The 14,818-nt window shown below is 34.8% G+C and overlaps 2 protein-coding genes across 4 annotated transcripts; one reads left to right on the top strand and one right to left on the bottom strand.

Annotated features, from left to right (window-relative positions):
- The first annotated feature begins 1,411 nt into the window (after nt 1-1,411).
- Nucleotides 1,412-7,854, top strand: LOC107792975 (vacuolar protein-sorting-associated protein 37 homolog 1). The gene is made up of 7 exons (XM_016615241.2): nt 1,412-1,593; nt 3,218-3,442; nt 4,368-4,455; nt 5,112-5,151; nt 5,241-5,287; nt 5,411-5,531; nt 7,342-7,854. Exons 1-7 carry the CDS (start codon nt 1,580-1,582, stop codon nt 7,503-7,505), a joined length of 699 nt encoding a protein of 232 aa, XP_016470727.1. The 5' UTR covers nt 1,412-1,579; the 3' UTR covers nt 7,506-7,854.
- A 1,895-nt stretch (nt 7,855-9,749) lies between these two features.
- Nucleotides 9,750-12,728, bottom strand: LOC107792976 (uncharacterized). 3 transcript variants are annotated; one of them, XM_016615242.2, is made up of 3 exons: nt 12,431-12,728; nt 11,447-11,721; nt 9,750-10,193 (listed from the first exon to the last, which is right to left on the bottom strand). In XM_016615242.2, the coding sequence occupies exons 1-3, from the start codon at nt 12,630-12,632 to the stop codon at nt 10,092-10,094; spliced, it is 579 nt and encodes a 192-aa protein (XP_016470728.2). In that variant the 5' UTR covers nt 12,633-12,728; the 3' UTR covers nt 9,750-10,091. The 3 variants fall into 3 exon arrangements, with proteins under 3 accessions (XP_016470728.2, XP_016470729.2, XP_075104301.1); XM_016615243.2 differs by having other exon boundaries at nt 11,447-11,718; nt 12,431-12,726; XM_075248200.1 differs by having other exon boundaries at nt 11,447-12,728.
- Between the last annotated feature and the right edge of the window lie 2,090 nt (nt 12,729-14,818).

Raw genomic sequence — 14,818 nt, 5'->3', positions numbered from 1 at the left:
TGTTTAAAAACCACCCATTCCAAATGGGAAAGAACTTGGAATTGAACTCTTGTAAAGGAAATTTTAATACCTCCATACCTTGAAGCACATTTAGCCTTCCACAATTCCCAACAAATAACAATGGGGTTGATTTTCAAGATTACCTGAAGTACCTTGTCGTTGGATTTACAACTCCACTAGTTGCTAAGAATATTCAGAACAATGTTGTCCTCTCATCTGATCCCCAGTGGTGCCCCAATGTGTATCCATGTATTTTTTACCGTCTGTCCATTGGTAAAACTATATTGCATGGTCTCTACTTGTGGTATCATGCAACAATTACATCTTGACACACTATTCTGTCTAAATCTAGCAATTATATCATCGAAAGGTAATTTACCCTTAATTAGTCTCCACATCAAAAGAATATTTTATAGGGCAAGTATTTGTGCTAGACTACATTCAGAATTGGTGTAATGCCTCTTTGACTGTCTTATAGCTTGCCATGCTGATGAAGTAGTAAATAGACCAGTGGTGAAGTAAAAAGGCCACTTCGATATATTCTTGAGCAGTTTAATCTTTTAAATTCACTAAACGTGGGTATGTCTGGTTTCTATTAAATACTATTTAACAAATTATGTTTGTTAAATTTTATGAGAACTATGAAAAAAATTAGACATAGTCAGTAGGAAAGTCCCGTGTTAAGTCACATAAATCACAACACCAAAAATGTATTAGTAAACACCAAAATATGTCAAAAGCAGTAGAAACTACACTAGCCACAAAAATAGACCAAAACTAACAGAAACTGCGAAAATACACCTCTAAAGTGATTTTAAGTTAAATATTTTTGTCACTGAAATTTAACAATCATATTTATTAAATATTTGATCGAGAATAAAAGTACGCACTTTTAACTTAAAGAATCTGGTTAAAACAATACTGTTATTTTTGTTAATTAATTAAGTATCTGGTTAATAAAAAAAATATATATATATTTAAGGGACCATTTTGAATTTATAGCTTGTTTGACCAAACTTCTAAAATCTGCTTATTTTGATATTTGGATTTCCAATATTGCTTTTCGAAAAAATACTTTTGGTGAAAATCAGTTTGTGTTTGGCTAATTAATTTGAAAAGTATTTTTGAGTAATAATTAGTATTTGACCAAGTTTTTAAAAAGTGTTTGTAAGTGTATTTTTTTCAAAAGTATTTTTCAAAAAAATGGGTAGAAACAATTTTTTTTTTCCTCAGAAACTCATTCTACTCAAAACACTTTTTTCCTCAAAAAGTTTCGACAAACAACTTTAACTTCGAAAAACAAAACTTTTAACAAAAAAAATTTACTTTTAGCCAAGAAAAAACTTCTTGGCCAAACACGCTATTACTCCCAAACCATAAGGGACCATTGATACCGGATTATAAAATAATTAAACCAAGGGAGTACAAAAAAAGGGAAAGAAATAAAAAACAATAACAGAAAATAGAAACGAAATTGAGAAGCTCTTTCTTTCTTCGAAATCTGGAAACCAGTCAATTGAAAGGTAACAGCGTTTTGTAATCCGATCATCAAAGGCATAGCTCGCGTTATACGTCTCATATGTTCAGATTCTGGTAATATTATTACTCTCATATTTACGGATTTTTATTCCTTTTTCACTTCTCAATCTGATGATCACGTTTCGTAGTTGAATTGTTCGTTTGTTTTTCGTTTTCTTTTTCATTTTTTGCTATTTTTTGGTTATTTTCAAAGAATCTGCGCTAAATTTGCTATTCCGTATTGTTAAGGTAGATCCAGGATTTAGACGCCGTGGGTTTTGAGTAGAGAGAGACAGAGAGTGTCACGAAAGTATATCTAACTCTATCTATACTTAATTTCCGCACATGTATATTGCGTTTGGCCTTGATACACTAGGTTCTACCCAACCCGCGAACCTATTGTTGGATCACCGCTGATATCCATGTAATTTCAATTGGATGTGTGATTATAGCTAGTGGCTGAGCAGGAATATTAACAAAGGGATTCAAAAATTTCAAAACTTGCAAGCTATAGTAAGTCAAAGGGATTCAAAAGTATACATATAAGGAAAAATTGTTTTTGGCCTATTTGCGCATTCCAATTTTCTAACGAAGGGAATTCAATTGAACCCCTTCATTGGCTGTGGCTCCGCCAACGATTATAGCATAGCTTGTTTTGATTTAAGTGCTACCGTGGCATCACGTACTGTAAGTAGAATCAATGTTTTAAAAGGCGTTTTTGGGGCGAGCCTTGGGGCGAGACGCACCAAAAATGCCCCGAGGCGATGGTGTGAGGCGAAAGTCTCAAGAGGCTTACGCCCATCAATTCGGGGCGTACGCCTGGGCGTTCGGGGCGCATTTTTGTAGTGAGGCGTAAGCCCTAGAGACTTTTTCAAATTAAAACAAAATTTATTGAATACCTTCATATAATACCCAAATTCTCAAAAGTCTGTTTATAATTACTCAAAATTTTAAAAAGGAACTGAAATGTATTAAATTTAAAAGTCAAGACCTTTTTTATTGATTGAAGCCCTAATTTATGGCATTTTCCAATTCTTTATCTTGTCCGGTATTCTGCTAATATCTCCCAAAAGCAATGAATATTCAATTTTTTTTTACAAATACAAAGAGAACTTCATTCTCATTCATAGCAGCAAGTTCAAAGTTCAAATTGCAGGTTAGTCATTCTTTTTGTTCCTCCACGAAGAAAACTTTATTCTTTTCGACTCAGGTTACTTGTGCTTGTAAGTAGCGTATAATATATTGTTTTGACTTGTTTTTTATGGGGATGAAGCACATCTATATATATATATATATATATATATATATATATATATATATATATATATATATATATATATATATATTTCACATATTTATAGTTTTCTTCAATTTTTATGCAATTTTACCTATTTATAAATATTTACTGTAATTATATTATTTTATAAAATATTAAAAATTAAATACCCATGAGGCTTACGTCCCGTGCCTCGGGGCTTACGCCTCGCTGAGGCATATGTAAAACGCCTCGCCTTACGCTCACGCCTTTTAAAACACTGAGTAGAATATACGACATTAACTTCTAATCTAGTTTTGCTTAAGACTGGCATACATATCTCAATCAATCAATTATGCCCCTCAATCGTAAATTAGTTGGTGTCGACTACATGAGTCCTCTGTACCCATTCTCACTTTGTGTCTTTATTGTACATGTTAACAGGGGTTCCGAAGAGCAACAAGCTCAGCCACATCCTCAGGAAGCTAATAATGGTTCAATGTATTCACCATCTGTAGTCAGTTCACCAAGTTCTTCCCGCCCTGCAACCCCGAGTTCAAGCTCGTCTGGCAGCTTTAATGTGCACAGGCCAACAAACAGGCCAAGCTCTGTGTCCCATGTTTCTCCAGCAGAGGCTTCTGGCATCATTGCTGCTTTAAAAGCTAAGAGGTAAATGTTAGTTGATATGGGAAAGCAATTACACTTATAAAGCAAGGATAATTGATTACATTTTAGCAATACAGTTCTTGCAGTCTTTCTTTCTACAGGAATTAGGTTCTGAACTTGCTTGGATTTGTAACAAAGATTCTCTCTGCATTTCCTATCTGGTTATCAAGACTAGCTTAATGTTACCATCTAGAAATGAAAATCAATATATTTTGGTGTTTCCAATATATTAGTGTGAATAAAAATCCTGAAAACTCTATAGTGGTGGTGATACAAGTATGCTTTAGGAATCAACCTTTTTGAGTGTTGATGAATGCTCTTTCATAAAAGAGTTTTGTTTTCTTATCTTATGGAGCATTAAGAAGCACCAATTTGTGCAATGAACTGGAGTGCATTGGGAACATCTGTGCCTTAGTACAGATTTTGTCATTTGGTAGCAGAGAGGCTGGCTGATAGGAAATGCGTTAATCAAGATATATGTTTTCTATCTAAAATAGATCCTCATGGTTCGCTTCACAGTCAGAGACATCTCTCTGGTACATGAAAGAGCATATATATTTTAGTTGTATCATTAGTATCCGAGAAAGCATGTAGAAGGAGCATTTAGTGGCATCCTTAATGCACCATTCGTGCATGTTTTGAGTATAAGTTAATATTAGTAAGTTTTATCTGTGAAATATGATTTTGACTTTACAGTATCTTCTGCCAGCAGATGAAAGTCAGCAAATATTTCATGACTTGATCATCCAATTTTTGTACTTGGGATTGGAAAAGAAAAAAAGAGAATTTTTTTTCCTGATAAAGAAAGATGAAGTCTTTATATTTTTCGGTGATTAAACAATTAAGTGAAAGGCTTAGCATTTTTCCTCATTCTTCTTTGCAATTGTACTTTCTGATTTTCTATATGCGTTCTTGTTAATTTATTCAGTGTTGATGAGCTACGGAAGCTTCTTTCCGACGCTGATGCTTATCGCAACTTTTTACTTTCACTTGAGGCTGTCAAAACTCAGAGTAAAGTAAGTAGTATAATTGTTTGTTTCTTCCTGCTCTGTGTTTCTTGCTATACCTTGTTCACTTTGATTGTTAAGCATAAGTGATGGATCTGATACATTCTCATTTTCTCAAATAAGGTATTTTGCTCCACCAAATTACACATATATCAAATTGAATGAAAAATCGAGTGAGGTTCTATTTCTGGTAGTAAGGAATCAAGTTTTACGTGTGAGATGACTGAATTTAGCTGTTCTGTCTGTGTGGGATTTTACCTTCATGATGCCATAATGTATTGAAGCAATTCAAGTTGCTTACAATCTTATTCATAACACTGCACTTTATTGCTTTTTTGGTAACCCCACCTCATACAAATCAACTATCATAATACTTGCACATTCATAGCTCAATGACCGTGTTCTTGCTTCCTTTTCTTCCCTTGCCAAAATGAACTAGATTGAACTTTCTACCCTCGTATGCTCTGCTCTTCTTCTTATACACTTAATGCATGTGATGGATTATGTATCCTCATGTCTTATGCCTGTTAGCAAGGTAATATCAAGGGAAGACAACTTTTTTATCAGTTATAGTCACATTGACCATGGCGTAATGTTTTATTCCTGCTCTGTGTTGATTTTTGTGGTAACATGTTACTCTTGCTGTTTTCCCCATATCTGATCAGGTCAAGGACGAGCTTCGGAATGAAACTATGCAGCTTGCTAGTAAGTTATAGATTGTTCTTTGCCTTATTGTACATAATGCTTTATCGACTAGTATTGTAAATAGTTTTATGGTGAACTCTTTTATATAGGGGAGAATTTAGAAAAAGAACCTCGGATAATGGAGCTCAGGAATCAGGTCAGATACTTCACATTGTTTCTAGGGTATTGACTTCTTTTTCAAAAGCATTTTGAACCTTTCAGCATCAAAGCACTGATAGTGGAAATTTCTTCCATGTACCCTCCATTATTTTGTTTACAGTGTAGAATCATCCGCACAACTGAATTGGCTGCTGCTCAAGAAAAGCTGCATGAGCTAGAAAGGAGAAAAGAAGAGCTTCTGAAGTTGTACTCCCCTTTATCACTCCTCCATCACCTACAAGGTAAACAGTGGAAGCACATAAACTTGTATACTTTTTTCCTTCTTTTAGATTCTTAGTTATTCTTTTTGCATGGGTAAAATGATTTGAACTACTCTTAGATTAACAGGGCTATAGAAAACTTTTAGGGTACTATTCTCATGAGGCTTTCACTTCAACACGTTGAGTGAGAACAGCCCAGTAGGAGTCAAGTCAGCATTTAAATTAGACTGGTCGAAAGAAACTTTTCAGGTCTAGACATAGTAAGAGCTTAACATAGAGAGTAGAGCTTGACATAGAGAGTGCTTTGTTGACTTGGTTATGTTGCATGATATATCTGAAATTGCGTAATGTTCTTCAAATCCTCTAGGGCTTTATGCTAGAGCTCCACAGAATGGTCATAATTCAAGTGCAAGTACGTTTTGTATTTCTTCATAACCGCTTCATATGCCAGTCTTTATCTTTAATTAAAACAAATGAATCATGGGAGATCAGGGTTAAAATCTCTGGAGAGACAAGAAACACTAGGTAATTTTTCCTATCTGTCTAAGCCTTGGTAGACAAAGTTTTAACTGGTGTCTGGTGGGAGATAGCAGGTCGAGGTGTGCGCAAGCTGGCCCGAACACCACCTTTATAAAAAAGAAATATCCAAATTGGATTATAACAATATGCACAAACAAGAGCAGTATATGTCACTAATGCATTATTACTATTCATAATGCTTAACTTTTAAGGTGCATTCTTCATTGGTGTCCTCTTGATCTACTTTGACGATATGCTTATTTTCCTCAACTTCTTGCAAAAACATTAGTTTCTCTCGATCAGTTTTCGCTCTACTCCAATATTCAAATACTTTTTAGATTAGTACACTCTACAAAAAATTTCATTATGTCCTAATGAAATTCCATCCATATGAATGTTATCATCAGATTGTGTCCGAGTATTCTGCTTGGTTCAACTTTTGTTTTTTTCAACTTTTTTTTCTTCCTTTTCTACACCTCAATGCTATCCGTTCTTCATCAGGAGCTCAGTTCAACTCTTTTTTCTTTCTTTTTGGGCAAAGCACTTCAACTGTTAAAATGGGCCTACATTTGCCAGCTCCAAATAGCTTTGAAATTTTTGCGATGGCGGTTTAGAGACCTAAATTGTCCTATCAGTGATGATTTAAGCTGCTAGTGAAGGGTGACTGAATCAAAATTGCTAACATTCTTTTTGATATAGTTCAAAATTGCTAACATTCTTTTGCATGCTCAAGCTGACATCACCTGGAAAAGGATGGGTAGATACGAACACCCTATATAACACTCAGATGTATTAAGGATCATCTTAAGATTATTGGGTTTTAATTTGGCAATGAAACTTTTCCTCACTTCTTGCAGAAGTTCCATGTAATGTGAGCAACTATATGTAAGATCAGGAATTTTAGCTTAATAGCTTATGCTCAATTTAGTTTCACATTGTTACTTTGTTCTCGGTGGTGGTGTTATGTTGGGGGGTAAGTGTTGGGGAAAGGGATTGATTTGTAGATCAACCAAGAATTTCCAATTTGAAGTGTCTATTAGATGCCTCTTTTCCACCACACAACTTCCTAAATGATTATGTGAATAAAAAGCTGGATTATAGTAATTAAGGATCTCCGGTTATTCAGTGATCATGTCATTTTTTCTTTTGACTAAATTTTTTGTAATTAATACCATTTTTGAGATACAAAATTGAAATTGCCCTTGGAATTTTGGAGAGATGATTAAGCATGGATTTTTAATGGGATTAGATAGCTGAAAAATCAGACTTGCCAGAAAAAGAAGACTGCTAACTGATGTTGCTATTGATACAGATGCCATGAAGAAAACAGAGGAGGAATCTGAAACAATGCTTGGCCAGCTTCTTGATCGAGAAATTGATCTTACAACATTTGTGCAGAAGTACAAAAAACTGGGATGCAGTTACCACAGACGTTCCCTCACACATCTTGCTGCTAAGTCATCTTTTGCTACTTGAATGATTTGATGTATGGATATTATAGCTTTGGCAGCTCGTTACTGAAACCATAGAGTGTAAATATTCTCCAGATGTAATTTTGGGATCAACTTCAGGTTCACTGCAACTTTCTACAGGGACAAATTGAACTAATTGTTGTTGAAATATCAGTCACTTATCATCCTTGCGCACACAGACGGGCTTTTGTATGCCAATTCCTCAGGCCTCATCTGGCTGAATTATCCTTGTAGGGAAAGAGGAAGAGATATGGCTTAATGTTCACCTCAGTTCAGAGGCATGAAATTTGTTGTTACAATTGCATTTTTAACCATGGATTGTTACTCGTTTTGATTCTTATGAAAGTTACTACTGAAGGTGCATGCCTTTTCGTTTTTACCACCTTTACCAGTGAACAATGTTCCATGGATTAGAGAAATGATATGACAACTCGCATTTCTCCCCCACCTTCACCTTCACCCTCACTTCTGATTGTATACAGTATACACCTCTCTAAACTGATTAGAAGTATTTCTAGTTCTAGCAAATACTTCATGTAAATGTACAGTCATGACTAGTTTAAGCCCAATTGCTTCATATCGCCCACTATTTTCATTTCTAATGTTTTTATCAAAGTTAACATGAATTTTGAGAGACTGCATGTCTTCCCACACAACCTGTTTCATTTGATTTTAAGTCTAGCTAGTCTTGTTCTAACACCTTCAATTATCATGGTGCACATATATAACACGTTTATAAGCTTACCTTCAATCTGAACTCTGAAGTGATAATTTCTAATCAGGAAAAGGGTCAAATATACCCCTTTACTTTAGTATACTGTTCACATCTACCCTCCGTTATACTATTTGGCCACATCTATCCTTACAGTTAGCCAAACTTTTTAAAAATACCCTCCACCTAGCAGAAAGCCACCAAACTAAAAAGACTTGTTTTTTTTTTTAAAAACCCATTAATAACTCGTTAAAACCCTTTTATTTACTGCACTTTTTTCTCACAGATTAGTCATCTCCTTCGTAGTCACTTGTTGAACTCAAAAAGTGAAAGACATAAAAATACCGACAACCATATATTCATTTATATATTTAGTCCCAATTCTTTTAATATCCTTATTGTATGTATATTATATTCTACATTTTCTAATTTCTCTTTTCTTCTTCTAGCTTTTCTCTTAATTTTTTTCCACAATGTCAAACTGTACCGAGCATTCACCATAATTTTCTTTCCACCATGATTTGAATGTTTATAGCATCTTATTAGGTTGACAGTTCTGAAGTCTTAAGCCATCTACCGGGGTATTTCTTCCTCCAATAGTGAGCCTTTGTTGATGAGTATTTACGCACCATGATTTTCTTATTCTACTTTTAGCATTTGGGCAACGAGTAATTATCGCCAAATCACTCCTTAAGAACCAAAGTTAGATTCCAAGCTATGGGATGTGATACTCATCATTCTTAGTAACAACTGAACTTATAATGAATAAAAGTTAGCAAATAATTAGAGGAGATTCAATTTAATATCAAGCTACAGTCTAAGGAATTCATCAATAATGAAAAAAAGTATACCAACAAGCTGGGAAAGTAACTTAACAATGTAAGTACACTAACTTCATGTATTAACCAAACACAAGTATTGTTAAAGTAAACATACAAACTAACTATCAAGTGTGCATTACATTAGACAAAGGGATGCTATATTATAACCACACAAAAAATCAAAAGTGATAACGTGACATCCTAATGCCACCATGAACAACTAAGAACCAAAAATATAAGTTTTTACTAATTTTACTGCCACCATCATTCTCAGTCTCTCTAAATGAATAAAATGTGTTAAGACGTCTCAGAAATTTAGATTCCGTATTTTTATATGACGGGTTTCATGGTTTGTGGGTTAAGGTATTTTTTAAAAATATATATTTTTTAATTTGGTGGCATTCCGTTAGGTGGAGGGTATTTTTAAAAAATTTAGCTAACGGTAAGGGTAGATATGGCCCAATAGTACAGCGGAGGGTAGATCCCTTTTCCCTTTCTAATCTCAGCTAACGTCGCCATGGCTACGCATCGATTTTAACATAGTGCATTACTGCGGTGAATCTATCTTATCAACTACATTTTTGTTCAGTCATCCTGTGAATATATTGGGGCTTTTAAAACCCAACTTTATAAGCTTTATGGGTTTCTCATTGTATTATCAAAAAGTAATGACCATCCAAGTACAAAGCTAAGTGGTTAAGGACAAGGAGTTAGAGCCAACGAAAAGGAGCTCAAATCACCTGGCACTGCACAGAAACGTCCAAAGAGAAACAAAATAACAGCTATTCCTTTCCTACAGTTTTTCAAACTTCTGCTGTTGTATCGAGTAGAGCGAGATGCCATAGGAATGTTATTGTTAAACCTTTGATCAAACTTCTAAGCCAGAGACTACAGAGGCTACCCCAGAAAGTCAACAAACTGAGAACCCTCAATTCTCATAACACTGGACTAGGAGCTAGAAAGGAGAACAAGAAGCAAGAACACAAGAAACCACCCTTGTACATAGAAGTTTCACTTTCAAGTATAGACTACACCAGCAACAAGACACAGACAATTTTCAGCTCCCTGCACTTTCCTCTTTCAGTCTGTCAATTTCCTTCTCCCACTTGAGTCCAAACATTTCGCGGCCAAAGGGGACAATAAGGTTGTATCGGAAAACCTGCACCAACGCCCATGTATTAGTCCTTGCAAGTATAGCAGCTCTAATTTACTACGCTAAATCTCAACAATTCTAAAATGAGCCAGCCGAACAATTTTCTAGACGAATTTGAAAAATATGTTTTCCGGAACCAACACAAGTTGGTTTTGAGAAACAAAACCACGACCAAAGAGCAGCTCAAGGTCCAGCAGCTTTGGCTGAAACAAAGGGCCAGTGTCAGAAGTAACCAACAATTCTTTTCGCCTTTAAACCGTTTCCTTTTCTTTCCATTATAATGAAACACGTTTAGTAGCATTTAAATGTCTTAAGACAGTTTTGATCTATTAAGTTTCACCTATATGAAAGTGACTAATAAAGTTTTAAGCTTTGTTGAAATGTGTGGTCATCTCATCTAAAAACTTGCGTTAGAGAGAGCACATTTTAATTTACTTAATTAAACCTTCAAAACACCCCTTCATGTGCAGGCCTGATTCTTTTTCTGTTTTGATAATAGGTGGCGATGAGACTTGAACCAAAAGACTTCTGCCTACTCTGATACTACGTCGAACTGTGTGACTATCTCATGTAAAAGCTTAAGTTGTTAGAGAGAGCATACTTTTATTTACTTAATTATGTCTTTAACAGGTTTAAGTGATGTTTTTTCAACACAACTGATTTGCTAACTAAACTAAATCCAAATCTGTAGGTTGTTTTCAAAAATCAAACCCAAAAAACTAGAGATCCCTAAACCAAAACCAAAAACCAAATTGTTTTTCTCAACAAAACATTTAGAAAGATATAGCTGCAAAAATCATCCTAGGGGATAAAATTGAAGAAAGGTTCGTACACATATGCAATATATCTGCATGGATCGTTATCTCATTTTTCCAAAACCTTCTACTTAGTTGTCGAAGGACAGTAAACAGTTCATCTCATGTATCCAGCTAGGTGACCATCCCTCAACCAGAAAACCTGAAGAGAGTTCTTTTTCTAAATGGGCATGGCTGTTATGAATCTTTAGTGACGTTGTCCATCAAAGCTTAACAAATTTTGACACTAGTACCCTAGCTCAACCATCTCGCATAACAGGGTATAAAATCTGATAAAGCATCAAATATGGAAAATCCAGATGCATCTATGTGCACGCAGAAAATACCGGACATACTTTGACAATAACAACGGGGTAAAGGAGTAGCAGTTCACCATACACGGAATAGGGGAAAAAAGAACCTAAAAGCTAATTGAAAAGTAAATCATTTCCTCACTCTGCTCACCTTGTTATTGATGTCACGCATCTGCAGCTTTAGAGACTCGGATGCCTCGATCCATTTAGAATCACCGACAGAGTCTTTATGTGTCCATGCCTTTTTAAGTGCTGATCTCCAATCAACTACATTACTTCTTATTTCTTTGTTCAATTCAACCCACTCAGGTGCACATTTATTTCTGGAGAGAATCCTATACAAGGTATCTTCAGCTGGATCAGCATGAGGATTAGTATTGAGGTCCAAGGGTTTCCCCTTCCCTGGCAAGTTCTCAAATTGCCCTTCTTCCATGGAATGCCAAATTCGTTGTTCAACAACATTTATGATGTCAGTTTCCGACCTGACCAATATTCATTAAAGATTAAAAACCACCCCCCCCCCCCCCAACCCCCCAAAAAAAAAAATGTACGATTGTCTTTTAACACTCAGGATAAATCAGAATCCTATTAACCACAAATGCAGATGCTCCAGCCAAAAACAGCAATAGTAACTAAGCGAAAGCTAGAGAATCATGCAACATACTTCCATGAATTGAAAGAACATTCGTCTGACTATTGTTTCAAGACAAATGAAGTTACATACTAAGAACATATTGATTCTGGATAGAGAACTCCATTCAATTATGGCAAACACCAGTCATGACACTAAGATGACAAGTTCTCCTCTTTTTAACAAACAGAGGTGGAAAGTATTCTAAGGAGGCACTCCATTTAACACTCAACATCACTGATTTTTTTTGTAATAGCAATTCATGCGCAAAATTCAACACATTACCTTAGCAGCCGAATTAACACATTATCATATCCTCAAATACTAGGTGACGGAAACTATAATTTGGAACACAAACGAGCCAGTAGAAATGAATTCACTTACTACACAAAGCAATATTTCAATTGCCATTTTTCTACGTAGAATACGTGAGTGAATACGAAAGTAAGTAAAAATATTATCTAACGGAGTTACGTTGACCACGAAGTTCGGGCGGAAGCTTACGGTCGTTGACGGAGTCGATAACACCGGAGAGACGATCGGTGATTTTCTTAGTAGGCTTAGGATATTCACTCTCAGAAGAGGAAGAATAAGATGAACATCGTGACTTAAACGCGCCATGACTGAAGGTTTCAATTCCGGCGGCCGATCTAAGAGCGACTGAGGACGATAAAGCTCCGATCGATCTCGCGAAACGAGCTGCCATGGCGGTGGAGGGAAAATCCCCCCCTCAGACTGTTTGGGCTAATTGGGCTTGGGCCTCAGGGGTCCAATGATTTTGACAATTCTTTGTTATGCGGCCGACTCAAAATATTTGCTATACGTGGCCTATTATGTATCACTAAACGAAACTCAGTTATAATTGGACCTTTTCCCGGTCTAATTCTTCAAGGAATTTTTACATTCCTATACACTATTTCAAATTTTATTACCCTCCTTACTCAAGTTTTAATCTAATTACATAATATATATAAAATTATCAATTATGTACATTTTTAGGCATTTAATGATAATAATTAAATCCTAAAATCACTCTAACGTCTATATCCCACTCCACCAACGTTTCTCTCTTCATCCCCCCCCCCCAAACGTATCAGTATCTCCCTCCATTAACGTCCGTTTTCACTGTTCTTCAAAAATTCTTCTATATTTTTTCACTCTTCTTTAAAAATTCCTCTCCATTTTTATAGATTCAAACTCTAAATACTCTACTACACACCTCCATTAACGCATGTTGCTTGTTTAACTTTCATTGAAGAAGAAAACACTTTCGAAGATAAGCCCTAATTTCAGTAAGAGAGCAACAATTCCATCATTGACAGCCATTAAAAAGTTTCGAAACTTTGAATTCGAATTTGAATTTTCAAAAACCATTATTTGTTTGGATTGGGTATTGTTGCAAACAATTGAGAATATTATTTGGAGTTTATATCTCAATTTTGAGGGTGTTTTGGTGAAGATTAGACTTGATTTTGGCTGAATTTTAGATTGAAACTCGAAGAAGAAGAAGACATTACATACATTATATTTACGAAATTGTAGTAAAGTTGTAGTAGAATTGTAAAAAAATTGTATTATATTGTTTATATATACATTTTTATTTAAATATTGTATGAAAGTTAAACAATATTGTATAAAAATTATATTTAAGTTGTATAATATTGTAGTTGTATACAATTAGGTAGAAATAATATATGAAAGTTGTAGATAAGTTGTATAATATATAATTAGTTGTATGAAATTTATTTTTACTATGTATAAATCAGATACAAAATATACAAAAGACATATTGTATAAAATTTATATACAAACTGTATTTAAGTGGTATGATATTGTAGTTGTATATAATTGGGTAGAAATAATGTATGAAAGTGTAGATAAGTTGTATAATATATAACGCGGTAGTGAGGCGGGAAGACAGAAATATATAAGAGAAAGCGAAAGAATGGAATCATGAGGGCAATGGCTGGAAAGAGCAATACTGGAGCTATGTAACAAGATAGAGACGACTCTTGATTTAGATGCTGAGATTATATCTGGGCTCGTTTCCTATTGCGAGCTTACTCCTACTCTCGATGCTAAAGAATATCTTGTTGTAACCCCTTTCCCTCCATCCATATCTCTGGTTTATGATTTTCTTGCTTCTAGTTTTGATGAGCATATTGTTATGGTAATTTGAGTTCTGTATTTTGTATAAAGTCCATAATTGAGGGTAGAGGTATATGACTAATATTGGACTAGTTCACTTCTGTATAGTGAGTTGTGCGGAGGTCATCAGCAATGGCTTTTGTATTGTCCACTTCTTTGTATCAAGGTATAGTTTTACTCGTGGAACTTTTGCAACTTTAATTGTTTGGTTTTCTTATACCTAAATCCTTAAATATAAGTTCAATCTGGAGAGAAGAGGGGAGAGATGAGAGAAAAAAGGAAAAGGGTATAACTAAATCCCTTGATTGAAGACACAAATAATGGATTGAGAGCCTTTTAAGGTGGATCATATATATTTTGTAACTGAATGTATTTAGGTCGGGTAAATACCAAAATATGAATATTTTTCGTAATAGGGTTTCAAATAGTGTATAGGAATGAAAAATCCCATTCTTGAATTCGAGTAAGAGCAAGTTAAACATTTGACCGATCAGACTTATTTTTTGGGAGCGATTATACAATATTATTTTCACTTCGGGTATAATGAGACTTCTGTCGGTATAAGTGCTTATATAGGGATTTTGTCTTGGCCATTTTTTCTATGGCTTCTCAATTATATCACTGCAATACCCCTTTTTACCCATGCAAAAGATATATGTTATGGATTGTGGGTTAAAGAGTTTTTCCAATTAAAGTAAATTTTTTTAAAATTTGGATTATTTTTTTATTCAGAGTCGCCACTTG

The sequence above is a fragment of the Nicotiana tabacum genome, chromosome 24 (assembly GCF_000715075.1).
Source record: "Nicotiana tabacum cultivar K326 chromosome 24, ASM71507v2, whole genome shotgun sequence".
NCBI classification, from domain to species: domain Eukaryota; kingdom Viridiplantae; phylum Streptophyta; class Magnoliopsida; order Solanales; family Solanaceae; genus Nicotiana; species Nicotiana tabacum.
The sequence above is the reverse complement of the archived record's forward strand: the minus strand, read 5'-3'. Positions and strand labels throughout refer to the sequence as shown.